Source organism: Oculina patagonica, chromosome 5, assembly GCF_052425735.1.
Source record: "Oculina patagonica isolate OP01 chromosome 5, crgOcupat, whole genome shotgun sequence".
Taxonomy (NCBI): Eukaryota; Metazoa; Cnidaria; class Anthozoa; order Scleractinia; family Oculinidae; genus Oculina; species Oculina patagonica.
Window position 1 is genome coordinate 13,756,129 of NC_135762.1, and position 18,204 is coordinate 13,774,332.

Sequence of the window (18,204 nt, forward strand, 5' to 3'; positions counted from 1 at the left end):
TATCACTGTATGGGTTTTGGTTTGTTTCACTAAAAAAAAAACACGCAAACTGCGGTGATAAACATTACGGACCGCACCGCAGTTCGCGTGTTATTGTTGGTTTGTTTCTTTTCCAAAATCTCAGAACCAGTTCCAGCAATGATTAGGGAGGGGAGGGGTAATCTTAACTACAGATGCATAGCCGTTAAGGCCGATTTACACGGTACGACTTTGTCGCATGCAACATCCTTACGACAGGCCTACAACATGACTTAGGAGTTGTAGGTTTGATTTACACGACACAATTCGTGTCGTAAGCTTGTCGTAAGCATATCGCAAGCATGTCGCATGCAGCTAAATCGTACCGTGTAAATCGGCCTTTACTGAGCGATTGCCGAAGGTGATATCTTGTAGGTCGTAGAGTATGATCGTCCGGGTGAGAGTAGTTCTGAGAAGAACTGTTGTTGGTGACTGACGTTTCGACAACCTGAGCGGAAGTCAGTGTTCAAAAGCGATCATCAACCTGAGCAGAAGTCATGACTCTGAAGATGACTTCCGCTCAGGTTGTTGAAACGTCAGTCACCAACAACAGTTCTTCTCAGAACTACTCTCACCCGAACGATCATACTCTACGAACTACTGATACTCCTGGGTTCAAACCATTTACTATGTGATATCTTGTGGTAAGCGATTTGTTGCGCATTCGTACCAATAGCCAGGTAGTGGAGGTAGAGTTCGTTTAGAATCAGAACTAATATCCTTTATAATCTGGCGTAAACAACTACCGTTTACACCCAAAAAGAAACGCTTCTGTAGGAAATCTGGGAATACGGGTGTTTATTACGTCATAACTTTTTTAAATACCTTATTACATGAAATTTTCGCGACACGTTAATTTCGCGATTTTGAGGTGCGCATATTTCGCGACACTTAAATTTTGCGAAAATTTTGTATTTTGAATCACTTTAATTTCGCGTTTTTGAGTGAGACACAATTTACATTCTTGGCAATTAATATATTTTGACATGCCTTTGAATAATATAAAACGGCTTAATCGAAGGAACAATAACGTCAAAATTAACAAAAACGCAGGGGGTGGATTTAATCTCGGCAATAGCAACAACAGCAGTTCTCACAATGTCTACAAGTGAGTCAGTTGACGACAACATCCATTTATTCGCGTCACTTTAATTTCGCGATTTTTTTAGAATCGCGAAATTAAAGTGTCGCGAAAATTTCATGTAATAAGGCAATGCGAATTAAATTTTAAAAAAAACCTTTACGTCACAATGATGTCGAGGTTCTACGATCGGCTGACAATAAAAAAGAAGCACTGGGCACGCTCAAAAGATCGAAAACGACCTGGGCCAGAGTTAGGCTGGAGTGTCATTCTTGGTACTGACCAAAACAAAAGCGGGCTCATGCGACGAGATTGGTGGAAGTGGCTAAGATAGAAAAAGAGATGACTGTTGAGTTTTACAAGTTGTCAAGTGCATCTACTTCGCAAATTCAGGCTTTACCTCTTATCCTACTTTCATTTTCCTGTCGTAATTTTGTTTCCAGGGATTATCTTGCCTGAATCTAAATTTGTTGGAATATTATCTTTGGTGAAGTCTCTTTACCATGCCATTGATATGAAAATCTTTGTAATTCGAATCCCCGGAAGAAGTTTACCACGAAAACTTCGACAGGGCACCCCATGTTTTATTAGAATTGTAACATCGTTAGCTATTAAATTGCGCTATATAAGCACCTATATCATTCATTCATTCATTCATTCATTCATTCATTCATTCATTCATTCATTCATTCATTCATTCATTCATTCATTCATTCATTCATTCATTCATTCATTCATTCATTCATTCATTCATTCATTCATTCATTCATTCGTTAACTCTTCTCAAAAACAGTTTTTTCTTTGAATATATCACAGCGATCTCAATCTGTAGAATTCAAATAGGTTTTCCACTTACTGTCTATAGATATCCATTACACGGCTTGACAGCAGCATCGGTCAAGTGGTTGCCAGGGAGGGATAAATAATCACGCGCACGTGCTGATTTCCGTTAGATGGCATTTCACATTTTCCACTGAAGAAGGGGCAGTAGCCCCGAAACGTATGGAAACATTATACTACCATCGGGCGCATTTTTCATTTTAATTATCGTTTTCAATTCACTGGTTATATGCGCTACACAGTCACACGAAATTTCTTTAGAGATTTCTATGTTACTAAATAATCTCCCAACCCATTTAAATCCATTCAAGATCCACTCCCGCCCATCCATGTGATTCCATTCCAGACGATACCGTCTAACATGTATGGCCGAGTGAATCTGGGATAAAATAATAGTTTATCCCAGATCCGCTCGGTCATTCATGTTACCCACAACCTATAAGCCAACAATCTAACGAGCTATTTCAGACACTATCAGCCAGGCATGTTACTTTATCCCAGATCAGCCCGTCTCTCCGTGTTACTCCGTTTCAGACCGGTACCCAACCAGCCAGCAATGTAACATATCCAAGATCATAACACATTACATTTTAATATAGAATTCAAATAGGTTTTTTTCACTCACTGTGGTTTTTTCACGTACTGATGCTGTTGTCAAGTTTTATTATGGATATCATAATAATACTTGACAACAGCATCAGTATACGTAGTTTTCAGGGATAAACAAGCTTCCAGGCCCATTTGAGTCCACTCTTGATCCACTCCCGCCCATCTATGTGATTCCACTCCAGACGCTTTATATATCGGCCAACATAGATGGTCGAGTGGATCTGGGATAAACTAATACTTAATCCCAGATCCGCTCGGCCATTTATGTTACTCACAACCTATGAAGTCAACAGTCTAACTCCATTCCAGACACTATCAGCCAGCCATGTTACTTTATCAGCCAGACCAACCCGGCCATCCATGGTACTCAATTCCAGACCCTAGCAGCCAGCAATGTAACTATGTCCCAGATCCACTTGGCCATAATGCAACTCCACTCAGGACCCTATACTATTTATAGCCATTCAGACACTGTAATGTGTTATGACATTGCAATGGCAATGGCTAATAAGCTTGTCCCATATAATCAATACAGAGACCCTGGGTAGGACTACTGCTTTGTAGGCTGGATAAAAATTAAGCTAAAAAACTACATTCTTCACTGCTTAATCAAAAGTAAAATTGACATAAAATGTCGCGTATCGACTTGTTAAGGTTATTGCATTCTGCAAGTCCTTGGAATAATGGTCGTTGCTTGCCGTAATTGCGTCTAATCTGTCTAATTCTCGATAAATAAAAATTGGACTTGCCACGGGTATTGTACGAATGAATGTCACAGTTTCTCTTTGTATCAAAAGACGCAGCAGTTCCAAATCCATGTGACAGTTTTTCAAAAACTGATGCATTTACCTCATCAATCCAGTTTCAAGAGCTTGGCCATTGCTCGAATCTGGTCTAACCCAGTCAATCCAGATTCGAGCTATGGCCGCGCCCTGGATAAATTCTTGAAGAAGAAATCCTGTTTTTTAACAGGTTTTGAAGATTCTGCATAAATAAGGGCATTACTGTTATTACTGTCACAAAAATGCACCAACCTTATCAATCTAGCTTCCAGCAATAGCCGTGCCATGGATAAAATCTTTGAAGGAGAAATCCTGTGAACAGGATTTCTTCTACAAGGATTTTATCCACATGTTTATTTTTTCAACACGTTTTGGAGATTCTGCAAAAATAATGACATTACTGTCACGTTATGTATTTTGTTTTATAAGATGAAGTTTCTGACTTTATAAAAACGTTCAAAACGCCACAAAGACAAAAAAATGCATATGTATGTCGCTTGTCCTTTTTAGGAGGGAAGTACAAGCATAAAAGGGAAATTAATATTTCAATAGAGCAGTTTTCAATTGAGTATCGTAAAACCAAAACCAAAGTAATTACCGTATTTATTCGATTAAGCGCCCTGGGCGCTTATTAAATTTTTGGACCTTGAGAGTGGGCGCTTTTTCGAGGTGGGCGCTTATTCGAGGCTGGGCGCTAATTAAATTTTTACGATTTTCAGCAAATGTTAAGTTTAGATTTGTAACAAAACAATAAATAATAACAAAACGTGAAGATGTACCAAAGCAGAAATTTAATTGTTCATTGAAAGTTTCTGTACAATACTAAGAAAACTCGGTCATGGGGGAAGTCTTCTTAGTAGTACATAGTCAATTTCAATAATCAATACTCCTTTTATGGACTTCAATTTTTTTCTTGGGTGGGGGTGGGCGCTTATTCGAGGCTGGGCGCTTATTAACTTTTCCTACCTTAAGGGTGGGCGCTTATTCGAGGTGGGCGCTTATTCGAGGTTGGGCGCTTAATCGAATAAATACGGTACTCTAGCCAATCACAAAGGACACAGACAATCCATGGCCAGTAAACCAATCAAAACTCAAAGCAAATACATGTAGCTGGTGCGAAGAGCGGGAAAACGGTTGCGTGCGATTAACGATTGGTTTTGGTTTTACTTCTGATTGGCTGGGAAAGTGGCGTGAGTTTTTTAAACCAATCACTGATATAAATGCAAAACCAAAGCAAACGCTAATTACTTACAATAAGCAAAACCAAAGCAAACGCTAATTACTTTCAATGAGTAACTGTTGTTACTTATTGGGGTTAAATTAAATGCAACCGTTAACGCGCGCGCTCTAAAACAAAATTACGAAGAACGCACGCGCGTAACGCTCTTGAAAATGTCCATGGCAACCGCAGTTGTTTGGTTATTCTTTTTAAAAAACTAAACGGCTTTTTCAACTTTTTTTTGGTAAAGAACTTACCGTAAATTTAAGTGTAACGTTAATTTTTCTTTAACTTAAGCAAGTAAAAACAGCTTGACTTGTCAAGAAAGCAGATGCAGCGAAGACATTTTTTTCTATTCTCGGCTTGAAATTTTAAATTCCGAAAAAAGAAACCGAAAAACGAGAATAGAATTTCAAAGGAAGAGCAAATCTTACCGTCTCGTTTAGCAGGATCCGTAAGGTATGTTAGCAATAAGAAAAAGGTCAGCGCCGTAAGCGAAAATAGCAACTTCATGTTCACAATAAAACATTTTTTCTTCTCGCGATGAACGCACAGCTTGTTCAGTCCGCGAAAAAGAGCGAAGTGAAAATCTGACGTCACAATAGCCGTTTATGACGCAGTGCGCGCAGGATTAGTCAGCTCGTTACCAGTTTTTTCTCAATCAAATTAGTTTAGTCGAGTTTAGTGTAGTAATGTTTCAGAAACAGCTTTGTTTTCGACAGAACATTAAGAACAGCAATAGTTTACTATACAGTTACTATGCGGTTAATGTAACTCAGGACCGTAACTAGCAAGAGGCAAGACGAGGCAATTGCCTCGTCTAGATTTTAACCCAAAATTAAAAAAATAATAATACTTTTAGGTGGAAAAATAATCTCCAGTTGAACCTGATTGATTTTTCTGAAGAAATACCTCACGAAAAATGCTAAAATAGTGTCTTAGAGCTTCTAGATTTCAACATTTTCTTTCCAGACGGCTTTTCTAACGGCTCGTGCCTTTGAAACACAACTTTTGCCTCGTCCATGTCAATAGTCTGGCTACGGCCCTGGTAACATACAATTAAAAGTCTCCAGGCGTCGTCAAAAATACATTATTTAATTTAAGTTGCACTTGTCTCCGTTTAATTGTTCTTAAATATCTCGCAGTTTTTTTCTCCTGGAATTGTTTTTTACTAATTTTTACAGAGCTATAAAGCATGTATATAAAAGAATAAAAAACTGTTGTCTTCTTGTGCATGCCGCTCGAAGCAAAAGGACAACTTAACCGAGGAAACCGCAAGTACCACAAGCTACGTTTAGTACTTTTTTGATTACAAACGAATTAATTATCTGCACCGACATTGCAATCGAAGTTATGGAGAAAGTGGACTTACCTTGCTTATACGAGGCCAGGAGCCCATGACATGGGCTCATGACGAGGCCTGTCTGTAGCCAAAGTTAGAGCATTTGCAACTGAGCAGTAACCCTTCCAAAGCTCTGGAGGGAGAAGGGCGAGAACACGGGAACTGTGACTTTGTAGGACAGCCCCAGTAGGTCCCTGGGCTAGCCCATGGCGGTGGGACGAGGAGTATTCAGAACATATGAAAATCAGCTCTCGACAATAAAAATTGGCGTTTCTGTGAAAGTCTATGCCAACTAGTTTGCTTGCTAAAACTTGATTTGGTCTGAAACCCGAGGTGCAGTTTTTGATCATTTCAGGATGTAGGTGAAGGTTTTATAGTAAATTTGGTCTGTCTGCTGGAAATATTAGTTGCTCTGTGTCCTTTAGCCTGGACTGCGGAGTATTTACGGATTTGGCCAAAACAATTGCACGGATCAGGGGATTTGCGTTCATTGCGTACCCCTATTCACCCCCCTCTTGAAAGTTGCACTCCTTTGGATTAGTATGCTTTGCGGTCCTGCCGACTGTTTTTCTCATCGCGCCTGCACTACGATTGCTATTTGGTCAGCATCGTTCCACAGGAAAGTAGAAATTCAAAATGGCGACGGAACCGGGCTTTGTTCCGAGTTCTGTAAATGTGGACATTGAAGGGGATATTACGGTCCCTGGAGCACCTGACGAGGACGAAGGACCTAGTACTTTAGATGAACCAGTTTCAGCAACATTAGTGAGTTGTCTTTCTGCATTATTTCATTCATTTTGAAGCAGCAAACTTTTGGTCAATGCATCAAAGATTTCTTGTTCTTACGTGTATAGTAAACTGTCATTCATACTAACTGTTTCGTTTATGTTTTGCTATCTCATGTTTAGAAGCGAGATTTAACAGCAGTGGGCAAGAAATTTTTCCATGTACTTGTTCCAAGACAGAGCAAGAGTTTACTAAGAGACTGTAAGATATTTTATTTTTTTACATCGCGATCGTTTACATGCTAATATTGAATACAACTACCATTTTGATCGTGATCTATCCTACAAAAGAACAGTTATAATAATTATGGCTTTTTCTGTGTTTCAGGGGATCTGTGGGGTCCTTTAATCCTTTGTGTACTTCTAGCCATGTGAGTACAATTTTAATAAATTAAATTGTTGACAACGTTCTGTTTTATCATACTCAAGCTCACATTGGTTTTAGAGTTTTTATCAACCTTTTCTTGCAGTAGGAATTACTCACAGACATTACTGATGGTTAGACTTAAAGGCGCTGTTTTAAGCTTGAGCTGTACATCACACGTTATATCTGATTAACATTTGCTTAATGTGTTTATAGCAACAACATTTTTGTAGAAACCTCAGGTATCCTAGGTATCCAAATGACCAGCCTAAAGATATTTTCTGAATCAAAGTCAAACAACCAGATTGCTATTTCTTTGCAATAGAACAACAACCAGAAGAAAATAATTACTAACTACAATCACTTGTACCTACAGGAAGTAACTTATGTATCAGTCAATTCCAAGTGAGATCACGGCCCCCTCTGGGCAAATCCCCTGGCATTTGACTTTTTTCAAAATGTCTGATCAAGTTCCCCCTTATGTGGGCCAGTTGCATAGTCAAATTCCCCACTGGTCATGGCTGAAATGTCATTGTGAGTTGGGTTTTCTCGTTAACACTTGGTCTAAACGGACACTCCTGCCCTATTAATCAGCAAATTTTAATAAGAAAAGGTATGTTAAAACCACCTTACATGAACGAAACTAAAAACTAACTTCACACGCTTGATCTCGCTATCGTTTTATAGTTATGACATATTTTGTTGACGGTCAAATGCCCAACCATCGGGGCCTCTGTTTGATCAAGTTCCCCACTATCTGGGCCTCAGTATGGGCAAATGCCTGGTGGTTGCCCAGGAGGGGATGATCTTGCTTGGAATTGACTGATACATTAGTTGAAAGGGTTTTTGAATACACACAGAAAATTTAAGCAGTTCATTTCACATAAGACTGTCACCATCTTAACCTATTGACTCCTGGAGATTTTCCAAAAAAACGCATTTTTTAGACGTTTTTTACCTTTTAAGGTATATTATAAGCTAAAATAGCTCCAAATCACTCAAAACGGCCTTGAAACGCAATATGCATCCTTGTTTTTCACCAGAATCACGTTAAACAACTTTTTAGCACGTGCATGCGCACAAATCAAAGTTTTGATATAAACCATCCTTACTTTAGGCTTTTCGCTTTTTTTTTGTCGCTTTTCCTTTTTCTCTTCTTCCTTTCTTTTTGCTGCAGTGTTTGGCCTTCTATCAGGCTTTTTTCTAGTAGAAGAATTTCCGTGAAAGCGCAAACGAGGCAAGAACTACTTACCATGGACAAGCAAAGGGTGGAAAGGGGAAATTTTCCATGAGTTTTTCACTAAAATTTTGAAGCGTTTTGGTGCATATTTCAAGCTCCATCAATCTAATCGCACTGGTGTGGGAGGTATCGTTGAAAAGGTCTTGTTCTGCTTCACAATTTGAGCATGGATGTCGCCTTTCTGGGTGAAAGGTGATGACGTCACAAGTGGGACAAATGCCCGGATCCTTTACGGCCAGTTTAGGCCGGTTCAGAAGTCAATGGGTTAACTCAATGTATCATGCAGTAAGCAGAAATTCGTTATTCATAATTCATAACCAGCAAACAATAAAATGGAATTCAACTATTATCCAGGGTACAGTGGAACCCTGATATAACAATATGCCAAGGGAGCAGTAAAATTATATTAATTTTATTTGTTATATCGAGGAATTGTAATATCGAAATTTCCGATATAATGATATGGCCGTAAAATCACCGAAAATATCCTTATATCGGGGTAAACCTAACATAAACTTTTTTTACTGGATCAAGGGGCTTAGAACACAGTATCATTTTCGTATATCATCATACAAAACTGTAATGTTATTGTATTTAATTCAATGTTTTGCTTAAATTGTGACTATGTACTGATAATATAACGTTATATCAGAGAAGATTTTACATCCGCTCTGCTAAATTCCTATCGATCGTTATCAGGAACAACGTTATATCAAAGATCATTATATCGGGGTTCTGTCCCATTCATTTTACTGTAACTTTTGCTGGGACATCGAGGATTGTTATATCGAGGTTCCACTTTATTTTATTGTTTAATGGTAGAATTCTAATAGATCAGTTTGAGTTTAACCATGAACATTGTTTAATTTTCCCACAACATGTACTAATAAATTTGATGACCTAATAATTATTTTAAAATGGTGGGACACCAGCAGCATAGTCTGTGTTCTTTCCATTGTTTCTAAAACTTGTAAGACTGTAATAATAATTGTCTGTTTTAAGGTTAAATTTTTTGAAAATCTTAAATGTTTCAATTCTGTTCAGGATGCTTCAAGGCCATACAGTAGTAGACAGCAACAGTGACGGTGGACCACAGTTTGCTGAGGTGTTTGTGGTGGTGTGGGTAGGAGCTGTAGTGGTCACTGTCAATTCAAAGTTACTCGGTGGTACAATGTAAGTACAACTAAACAACTGCATGCAAAAAGCTGTTTTATACATGTACATTGTATATCCCACCTGTCCAATGAAAGACAGCAATAAAGCTATGAAGCTATGGTTTTGTTATTTAGATCCATAGACTGAAGTAATTTCTTAGCTAACATTGAATTTCATAGTAAGTACTTGGCAAAACTTACCGTAATCGATAAGTTCAACTCAGCTAAGACACAGCCCCTTAAGTAAAGGTCGAAATTAATGCTCCTTGATTGTTTTTATTTATTGTTTTCTGTTTTAGTTTTGGTTTAATTTCACTTTCACTCTAGAGCTTTCGTTGATTGCTCCAGTTCAACTAAATCATTAACCCTAACATTACCAAAAATTCAGCTTTTTATCCCACTACATTTTTTTTGCCTAATTCCTTTAGAGTAACCAGTCCTAGCAATATATAATCAAAAGTAAGAAAAGTTTAGCCACGGTAAAAGCAATCACCAGAGGGAAATAGAAGGAGGCAGCATGGCCGAGTGGCTACATCATAAGAGCCAAGTGGTTGGAGCACTGGACTTGAAATCCAGAGGTCATGGGTTCAAATTCCATTTATACAATAACCAAGCTAAATTGCACGTGTTGTGATTGGTTGATGCCTGTCATCTACATGTATTAGAGTACAGATGCAGAGATGACATCATGGGGTGGTGTGACTCGCCCACGGCCAAATTTAATCTATAAATTGTTAATCTGACCACTAGCTGGTGTTGTTATCTGTAATCCCGAGTTCAACTCGGCTCACTCCTCAGCTATGTTTGTTAATAGCCACCTGGTCTGCCTCCTGCAGATGGCACTATTTTTAGCCCTGTCCTATCATGCAAGCCTAGCATGTTCTCTCCCTGCAAGATCTTTCTTTCCAGACTGCAATCATTTTCCACATTATATGCCACTAGGGAGTCTGTTCACATGCTATTAAAAGGGTAAAGAATAAGCCATGTTTTATAATTTCCTGTTGCAGATCATTTTTCCAGAGTGTTTGTGTGCTGGGATATTGCATTCTACCGTTGGACATAGCACTTATAGTTTGCCGACTCATTTTACTCACCAAGCAGACTGGGGCATTATTTGCCGTTAGATTTATTCTCGTCATATTAGGATTTGCTTGGTCAACAATTGGTAAGTAAGAAAAATGCTGATCAATGCTTTGTGCTGCTTATGTTGCTACAGGTGAATTCCACTACCAAATGGGAATTGAAATTTGTCTATGTTGTAGGCTGGCTTTATGTAACCCACTAGTCTAAATGCACTAAGTGTTTGTTATAGAGTTATGTAGGAAAGGAAAGTCTTTACAGTAGGGTAGCTTAAACAAGGTTAAGTTGGCATTTTAGCCTGGTGGCCCATCAGGCTTGTGTTAATCTCCAGTTTCCGTAACATGAAATGTCTAAAAATATTCCTACCCCCCTCCTCTGGAGCCCTGCGATGGACTAGCATCCCATCCAGGGGGGAGTAGCAATACTCTTAGTCGCTTAATGCTACGGAAACCGGGATAAGCTCCGGCCTGTATGGGCCGCCTGTATGGGCCACTAGGCTCGAAGCAGACTTTACCTCCTCTGGATGGGATGCTATTCCATTACAGGGTTATCCCCAGCGTTTCATTCTTTGGTACCCATTTATACACCCATTTATACATGGTTGAACAACCTCGTTCCCAGGGTTTCTCTCTCCACGCCCCCCTAGAGTGAGAGTTCACCGCGGTCAAATGTCTCAGGCAGGTTTTCTTTCCAGTTCGCCGTTTTTTGTTCAAATTGAAGTGATTACGAGCAAGGATAGATAAAAATAGTTGCCGAGTGAAAGCATAATCCCATTCCCTCAGGTAAGCGAGTGTTTTCACTTTTTAAATGTTTCGCAACCGAACCAAAGGTGCTTTGACAAATGGCGCCGACAAGTCCACATATTGCTATTTTCAAACACGTAGAACTTTTTTAGTAAAGCTCCAAAAAACTTAGTAAACCCTTAGGATACCGGTTATGTATCGAACTTTGAACTGTGAAAATTAAAACCTTATCTTTGCAGTACTTTTCTTATTTTTTGCATATTTCTGTCGTTTGACCACGGTGGAGAGTGAGAGAAGACACTTACCTGCCCCTCCCCCATGTTGTTTATTTGTAATCTGCAAAAATCTAGCAGACAGTATCACACATTCATGACCAACTGGTCCAGGGTCTCTCTTCTCTCGCTCTGGGAGGCGGGGAGAGAGAGACCCTGGGAACCTGGTTGCTGGTTGGAGAGAGGCGCTGTGAGAGTTAATACCCGATTCCCTCTAAAGCGCGCGCCTGCAGGGAATCACGGCACATTGCTGAGTCTCGCGCATGGTTTGATGAATACAACTACCGTGATTCCCTGCAGGCGCGTGCTATAGAGGGAATCGGGTATTGCCTTGCCAAAGAACACAACATGGTGACCTAACCCAGGGCGTAAATGTGGACTGCTCAATCTGGAGTCCAGCGCAATAACCATTAGGCTATGATGATTTAACAACATCCCATTTTTTTCTGTTTCCTGGTTGGTCATACTTAAAAATCTCTGACCTGAAATAGAACAACAGGAACAACAAGAGACACCCTTCTTCAGAGCATTTTCTAGTAATTTTTTCCTTTTTTCATATCATTTTGGTGCTCCTATTGAAAATACTAAATACTATTTTATTTCAAAATGTAAAACTAAGCCCTAAGCACAATATTACAACTCTTGCCGACCCAAATTCTCAACCAAAGCTGGTCTTTATAGACTATCTAAATAGTCAATATAAAAATTGGCACCCCCGACTACCCCCAACAGGGTGAACTTTGTACACCGGTAGGGGGTAGGGGAGGGGAACATTCTTCTTGACCTAAAATTCTAAAGTTAAATATTCTTCCAGTATTTTTAATTTCATTAAATGCGACTCTTTCATTAACTCAATATAGGCTGTACAAAACGAGAGCTGATATTTACCCTATCCACAAAATGAATCCCAAAATGTTCGAAAACAGTAGAAACGACCTTTTGATATGACAGTTTCTGTTCTTTAAAAAAGATTTCGTTTACGCGTCTGACAATTTTCAAGTACCAATCGCATGATGTCAAACATTATTTTGACTATCATTGACCTAATGAAAGTGTTTATAATAGACCCAGCACCGATCGATTTGTGTACTTACACGTATTTCGGCTTCCGTGACACGTACACGTAAACAGTGTTGTTGTCACAGGCGAATCGATCATGCCGCTACATTTCAATGATATCAATTACATATTAACTATTTTCCACGTTGTGGTATTCAATTTACTGTTGTGTTACATTGTACTACTGCTGTGGTTTCTGTTCCTGCGGCTGTTTAACCTCTTGTCCTTCGGCATTCTGTGCAGGTTGATCGGCCGGATTTTGAGCGACTTGTTCAGGGTTTTGAGCCGCGGCGGCTTGTTGTTCGTCGGGCGTATTTTGCGCTGGGGATTCGTTTTGTTTCGCCGGCGGTTCTGGTGATTTGCAATCCCCTAAATTGCACTCTGCATTCTCGCTGGCGGGCGCGGCGCACGGCTTCCCTCCATTACTCGGCGGTGGATTCGTGCATGAGCGTGTCCTTGTCTTAGTTCCTTTCCCGCACGACACAGAGCACGGGCTAAACTCGCTCCATTGTGTATAACCACCGTCGACCGGGCAAACGTGTGTATTACAAGGCTGTTCCTCTCTGGATGGCCCTTCGCAAGGTTTGCCTCCGAACACTGCCGGTGGGTTGTTGCATTGCCGAGTTCGAGCTCGTATTCCTCCGCCACAAGGTTTATTGCACGCTGAGAAACTGCTCCAATCGCCGAATTTTCCGTCAACAGGGCAGATTTTCAAAAAGCAAGGCTTCTGATCGTGTTCTGGGCCGAAGCGGTAGCAATCCTTGCCGTATCGTCCCGGTATTGGCTGTTCGCAGCGGCGGTACCGCGTTTGGATGCCTTCTCCGCACTCCTTAGTGCAGTTACTCCATTTACTCCACTCGGTATAGCCGCCATCCACAGTAGCTCTCATGTACTGGTAATATCCTCCCACAACAAGACAGCATAAAGCCACGGAAAGGCCAAGCGTCGGCAAAAACCTTCTAGAACACATGATCGCAGACACCTGGTTTGCTTGGCGATTGTTGTGATTATTTATTTTGTATCAGCTCGAGTTCAAAGCTAACGCTTTCATCATAAACTTAGATCGAGAGCCTTCGTAACAAGTGCAAAACAACTCAGCTGTATCGTTCTGAATTTCCTTGTTGTCTATTGGTGGAACGCTTTATGCATTATTTACACGTGGCAGGCGAGCTTGAGATTTTGCATAAATTTGGATTGAAACCAATTGTAGTTTGAGTTTTGCTCTGAGTTTTACAAGTTCCCCTGCTCGGCTGTATTTCAAATTAAACTTCAAACAACTGCTCTCAAGTTTAATGGGGGTTCGCTAGATTTTATTGGCAAACTTAACTTTAACTTTGAGATTGCAATCAGAACTTGGAAAAAAAAAAAGATCTTTTGTTCATGTCCAGCGGAGCCGAACAAAAATATCATACTAAATGAGATGCCAGTCGTGATCCTTATGTTGCTGAGGAGCGTTGCTGTGGTAATCTGCGAATCACATAAAGCCCGAGGAAAATTTGACACTATTTTGAGCTTCTAATATCATTGGGTTTATAATCAATTTTTTTTTTTTAAGGATTTTTGTTTACCTTCGGAAGATGAATGGGCGGGAGGATGCTTATGTTTGCGGGGTTATTTTCGAGTTGTTTTTTTAAGTTCGAATCTTGTTGAGATTGTTGAACCTGACATTTTTTTCGTTGTCTTTGCTTTGCAACTTCGAAGATCACTTTCAACTTTCGACATACGCACGGTACATTGAAGTTTCATATTGCACGTCAACTACGAAGGGTCACATATTAAAACAGTATTAAAGTGTAGTAAAGTACCTTGATATTCTTCAGCTTTCTGAACTTTGTTAACATACTGATAAAAACTACGTAAAATATCACTATTGCAAACGCAGTTTTCAGTTCTATTGTATTAGCAGCGAAGACTTGTTTACTTTTTTGTATTTTACATATAAATAAACATCGTTACCTAAAAACATGTTCTTTGACACTTTGTGACTGTTTTGCACAAGACAATTTTGAAGTATGCAACCTGGGTACGAATTTGTCATTACTTTTCAACTATGGAAAATTATCGGTGAAAAGGACTGTTGTTGGTCTTGATTCGAGATATTGACGTGTTTTCTGTACGTAGTTTACAATTATGATGTCGGTCCAATGCACGCGTGAAGTGAGGAATTTATATTGCCTGTAGTGTAAATTAAGAAGCTCAGTTGAAGCATTCAGGAGTCGCTCTCCAGAATATTATGCTAAATCTATTTAAGGTGGCCCGCGGGTATTTATGAGGCTGACAGTTCCCTTTTTTAAGCGCGTTTTAAAACGGGAAAACGTGAAGCGATTGCTTAGATTTTTGAGAATCTGAAAAAATAATGCTTAAATTATATAAAATGATAAATTTTATGGCGATCAAACGCGATTTGTTAAAGTTATGAGCGATTTTTGGAAGCCTTCGTTTTTAATAAAATGCGATTATTTTGAAAATGCCACGGTGAATTTTTCTGTAATTACCCCGAAACGCTGCCAAACAGTTGAAGTTTACTCACAACAACTTACAGGAAAATCCACTCCGTAGATTTCCTGAACGAGCGACATCTTTATTTTGCCTTTAAAAACTGTTGTGTTATGCGTCTGACTTGACCGTCGCATAAATTTGATACTTATACTAACCCAGTACCAGCCAGTTTTGAGTCTGGTGTCACGTTAATCTTGTGTGTAAAAGTTAAAAAGATCGTGTATATACATCAAATGTTAGCAGTCAATAAAGATGGATGGTTTTCAGTCGAATTTTTGAAAATATCAAACAAATGACGTTATTTAGAATTGCGGAAAATTTGTCGATTTGTTTTTCATTTTTTTAAAGCTGCAGCTAGAACAGGATATTGCAAAGATTTGTGCCGAGTTTCAGCGTGTTCCTATCATACGGTTTGAAGAATTTCGGTCGCAAAGTCGGGTACATGTACATTTGCTTTCCAAGTTCTAATCGCTTTGTAAGCCTCGCATTTCGAATGAAATTATTCTGTTGTTGTTTGAAGAGAGGTGTTACTTCCAAATTCCGCACGATCTTCTACCGTCAGGAAATACATGTGCAGGAACGGTATTTGTCATTTTAGTAGTAACTATTTCAGGCTGTGTTGTTTCCAAGTGGCAGAAGATCGTGCGGAATTTGAAAGCAACCTGACTTTCCGACCGAAATTCTTCAAACCGTATGATAGGAACACGCTGAAACTCGGCACAAATCTTTGCAATATCCTGTTCTAGCTGCAGCTTTAAAAAAATGAAAAACAAATCGACAAATTTTCCGCAATTCTAAATAACGTCATTTGTTTGATATTTTCAAAAATTCGACTGAAAACCATCCATCTTTATTGACTGCTAACATTTGATGTATATACACGATCTTTTTAACTTTAACACACAAGATTAAGGTGACATCAGACTCAAAACTGGCTGGTACTGGGTTAGTATAAGTATCAAATTTATGCGACGGTCAAGTCAGACGCATAACACAACAGTTTTTAAAGGCAAAATAAAGATGTCGCTCGTTCAGGAAATCTACGGAGTGGATTTTCCTGTAAGTTGTTGTGAGTAAACTTCAACTGTTTGGCAGCGTTTCGGGGTAATTACAGAAAAATTCACCGTGGCATTTTCAAAATAATCGCATTTTATTAAAAACGAAGGCTTCCAAAAATCGCTCATAACTTTAACAAATCGCGTTTGATCGCCATAAAATTTATCATTTTATATAATTAAAGCATTATTTTTTCAGATTCTCAAAAATCTAAGCAATCGCTTCACGTTTTCCCGTTTTAAAACGCGCTTAAAAAAGGGAACTGTCAGCCTCATAAATACCCGCGGGCCACCTTAAAGTATTGACTTAAAGTTTTTTTTTTAACTCGAGACACAATGTATTTACGGACGTATGTGTTTATCCTTGTGCTTTTACTAATGAGGCGCGGTGGCCTAATGGTTAGAGCGCCGGACTCCGGTTCGAGCGGTCCGAGTTCGAGCCCCGGCCGGGGTCCCTTGTGTTGTGTTCTTGGACAAGACACTTTACTCTCATAGTGCCTCTCTCCACCCAGGTGTATAAATGGGTACCGGCGACATAATGCTGGGGGGGGGACCCTGCAATGGACTAGCATCCCATTCAGGGGGGAGTAGAAATATTCCTTGCCGCTTAATGCTACGGAAACTGGGATAAGCTCCGGCAGTGTGGGCCGCTTGGCTCGTGGCTTCTCCTTTTACTAATGCTTGGGTTTAAACTCAGTAAAAACCACCCTTAAAAGCAGAGTCACTGATTCGAATTCTTTGTATTTCATACCACTTTATTTGTGGTTCTGAAAGGCACATCACTTTCTTTAATTTAAAGGAAAAGTTTACAAGATTTTAGTCTAATGAGGTAAAAAAAGATCAGAGAGGTTTCGAGAAAAAAAGTCCACTTTGTCATGCGGTAAAATAGACTGTTCGCTCGTCGTCTCGCTTAGGGGTGTAAATTTCGGATTTTTGGTCTCGCTTAGGGTGTTCCGGGCAAAACACCAATATTTTTTAGCCATAATGATCGTGTTTAAGGCTGCACAGGAAAAAATTACAAATATAAATTCTAATCTTAGTTTTTAGTATCTTTAAGGTGTCAAGAAAAGCTTGAGCCACACCCAGATTGGTCTCTTTTAGGGGTTCTTTTCAAATTTCCGACCAGCATCCCCGTCCCTTTTATATAGGACGCTCGAGTTTAAAGTAAAATTACAATTACTGTGTAGCAAAGCCACGTTAACATTTCTTCTTTCTTTGTTTCTCTTTTACAGCTTCCATACAGTTCCTTGGGGACAGCCAGCCAGCAAACAGGAAAGCTCTTGCTGTTTATCCGATAGCCTTGTTTTACTTTGTTATCAGTTGGATGATAATCTCTCACTAGGGCTAGCAGTAAATATTTTAAATTAATCTTACCTTTCTTCCAGTCGAAACTAGCGCTTCCGTTTTATAAAAGCGAAAGTGTTGTGAGATATACAGCTTCCGGTGTGTTTGCCGGTCTCATTCACGAACGTTTTTGTCACGCAGGGAGGAAAGATTGCACGGCAAGCCAAAAGAGGGCCCACTCCGCAGTAGGATTTACAAGGCAGGTTTCGGCTGGTCATTTTGAATTGTATCGTCGCTATTTGAGAATAATAAGATATCTTTTGGCCGGAGTTCCCCCTTTCCAGCCATTTGATTAAGCCTGGTAGTATGTTGGCAGTCGACCACATTTTGAATTTAGCCTGGTAGTCAACCGTTAACGTCCTTCGCAGAATTTCTTTCCACTTGTCACGCAAGTTTTCCTCCCGCGTGACGAGCAAAGAGAACATCGTGCTCTCATGATTCTTCGCTTTGAATTCATAAATTTAAACTACATAATATACTAGAGTAGTTTTCGTTACGAATTGCGAACTTAGAAACTTGTGTGCATATACTCTGTAAATTCTCACCATGACTTGACTCTGCAGTGGTGGGGGAAGGTTTTTTTTATTTGTAACGGTTATTATTTAAATTTTTTTTCGTTCTTTTTTAAGAGAATTTTCATGCATTCGTAAACGACGTGGGTACAAGCAAGGCAAACGCTTGTGTTAAAGTTATTAGATAAGTTAAATTCATTGTCCAG

At 39.5% G+C, this 18,204-nt stretch overlaps 2 protein-coding genes across 2 annotated transcripts; one reads left to right on the forward strand and one right to left on the reverse strand.

Moving 5' to 3' along the window:
- Positions 1 to 6,522: 6,522 nt before the first annotated feature.
- LOC144654252 (protein YIPF6-like) lies at positions 6,523 to 17,515 on the forward strand. Its single transcript, XM_078514335.1, has 6 exons — positions 6,523 to 6,656; positions 6,800 to 6,878; positions 7,005 to 7,047; positions 9,325 to 9,453; positions 10,442 to 10,599; positions 17,375 to 17,515. Exons 1-6 carry the CDS (start codon positions 6,528 to 6,530, stop codon positions 17,482 to 17,484), a joined length of 648 nt encoding a protein of 215 aa, XP_078370461.1. The 5' UTR covers positions 6,523 to 6,527; the 3' UTR covers positions 17,485 to 17,515.
- Positions 12,105 to 13,887, reverse strand: LOC144655606 (mucin-like protein). Its single transcript, XM_078515892.1, has one exon. It carries the CDS (start codon positions 13,556 to 13,558, stop codon positions 12,770 to 12,772), a length of 789 nt encoding a protein of 262 aa, XP_078372018.1. The 5' UTR covers positions 13,559 to 13,887; the 3' UTR covers positions 12,105 to 12,769.
- Positions 17,516 to 18,204: the final 689 nt, after the last annotated feature.

What these genes read in the sequence shown, in the direction of transcription:
- LOC144655606 (XM_078515892.1), bottom strand. Translation starts at nt 13,558, where the DNA reads ATGTGTTCTAGAAGGTTTTTGCCGACGCTTGGCCTTTCCGTGGCTTTA.
- LOC144654252 (XM_078514335.1), top strand. Translation starts at nt 6,528, where the DNA reads ATGGCGACGGAACCGGGCTTTGTTCCGAGTTCTGTAAATGTGGACATT. An exon ending in CAAGAGTTTACTAAGAGACT is followed by an intron (nt 6,879 to 7,004) that starts GTAAGATATTTT and finishes TCTGTGTTTCAG; the next exon opens with GGGATCTGTGGGGTCCTTTA. An exon ending in CTTTGTGTACTTCTAGCCAT is followed by an intron (nt 7,048 to 9,324) that starts GTGAGTACAATT and finishes AATTCTGTTCAG; the next exon opens with GATGCTTCAAGGCCATACAG.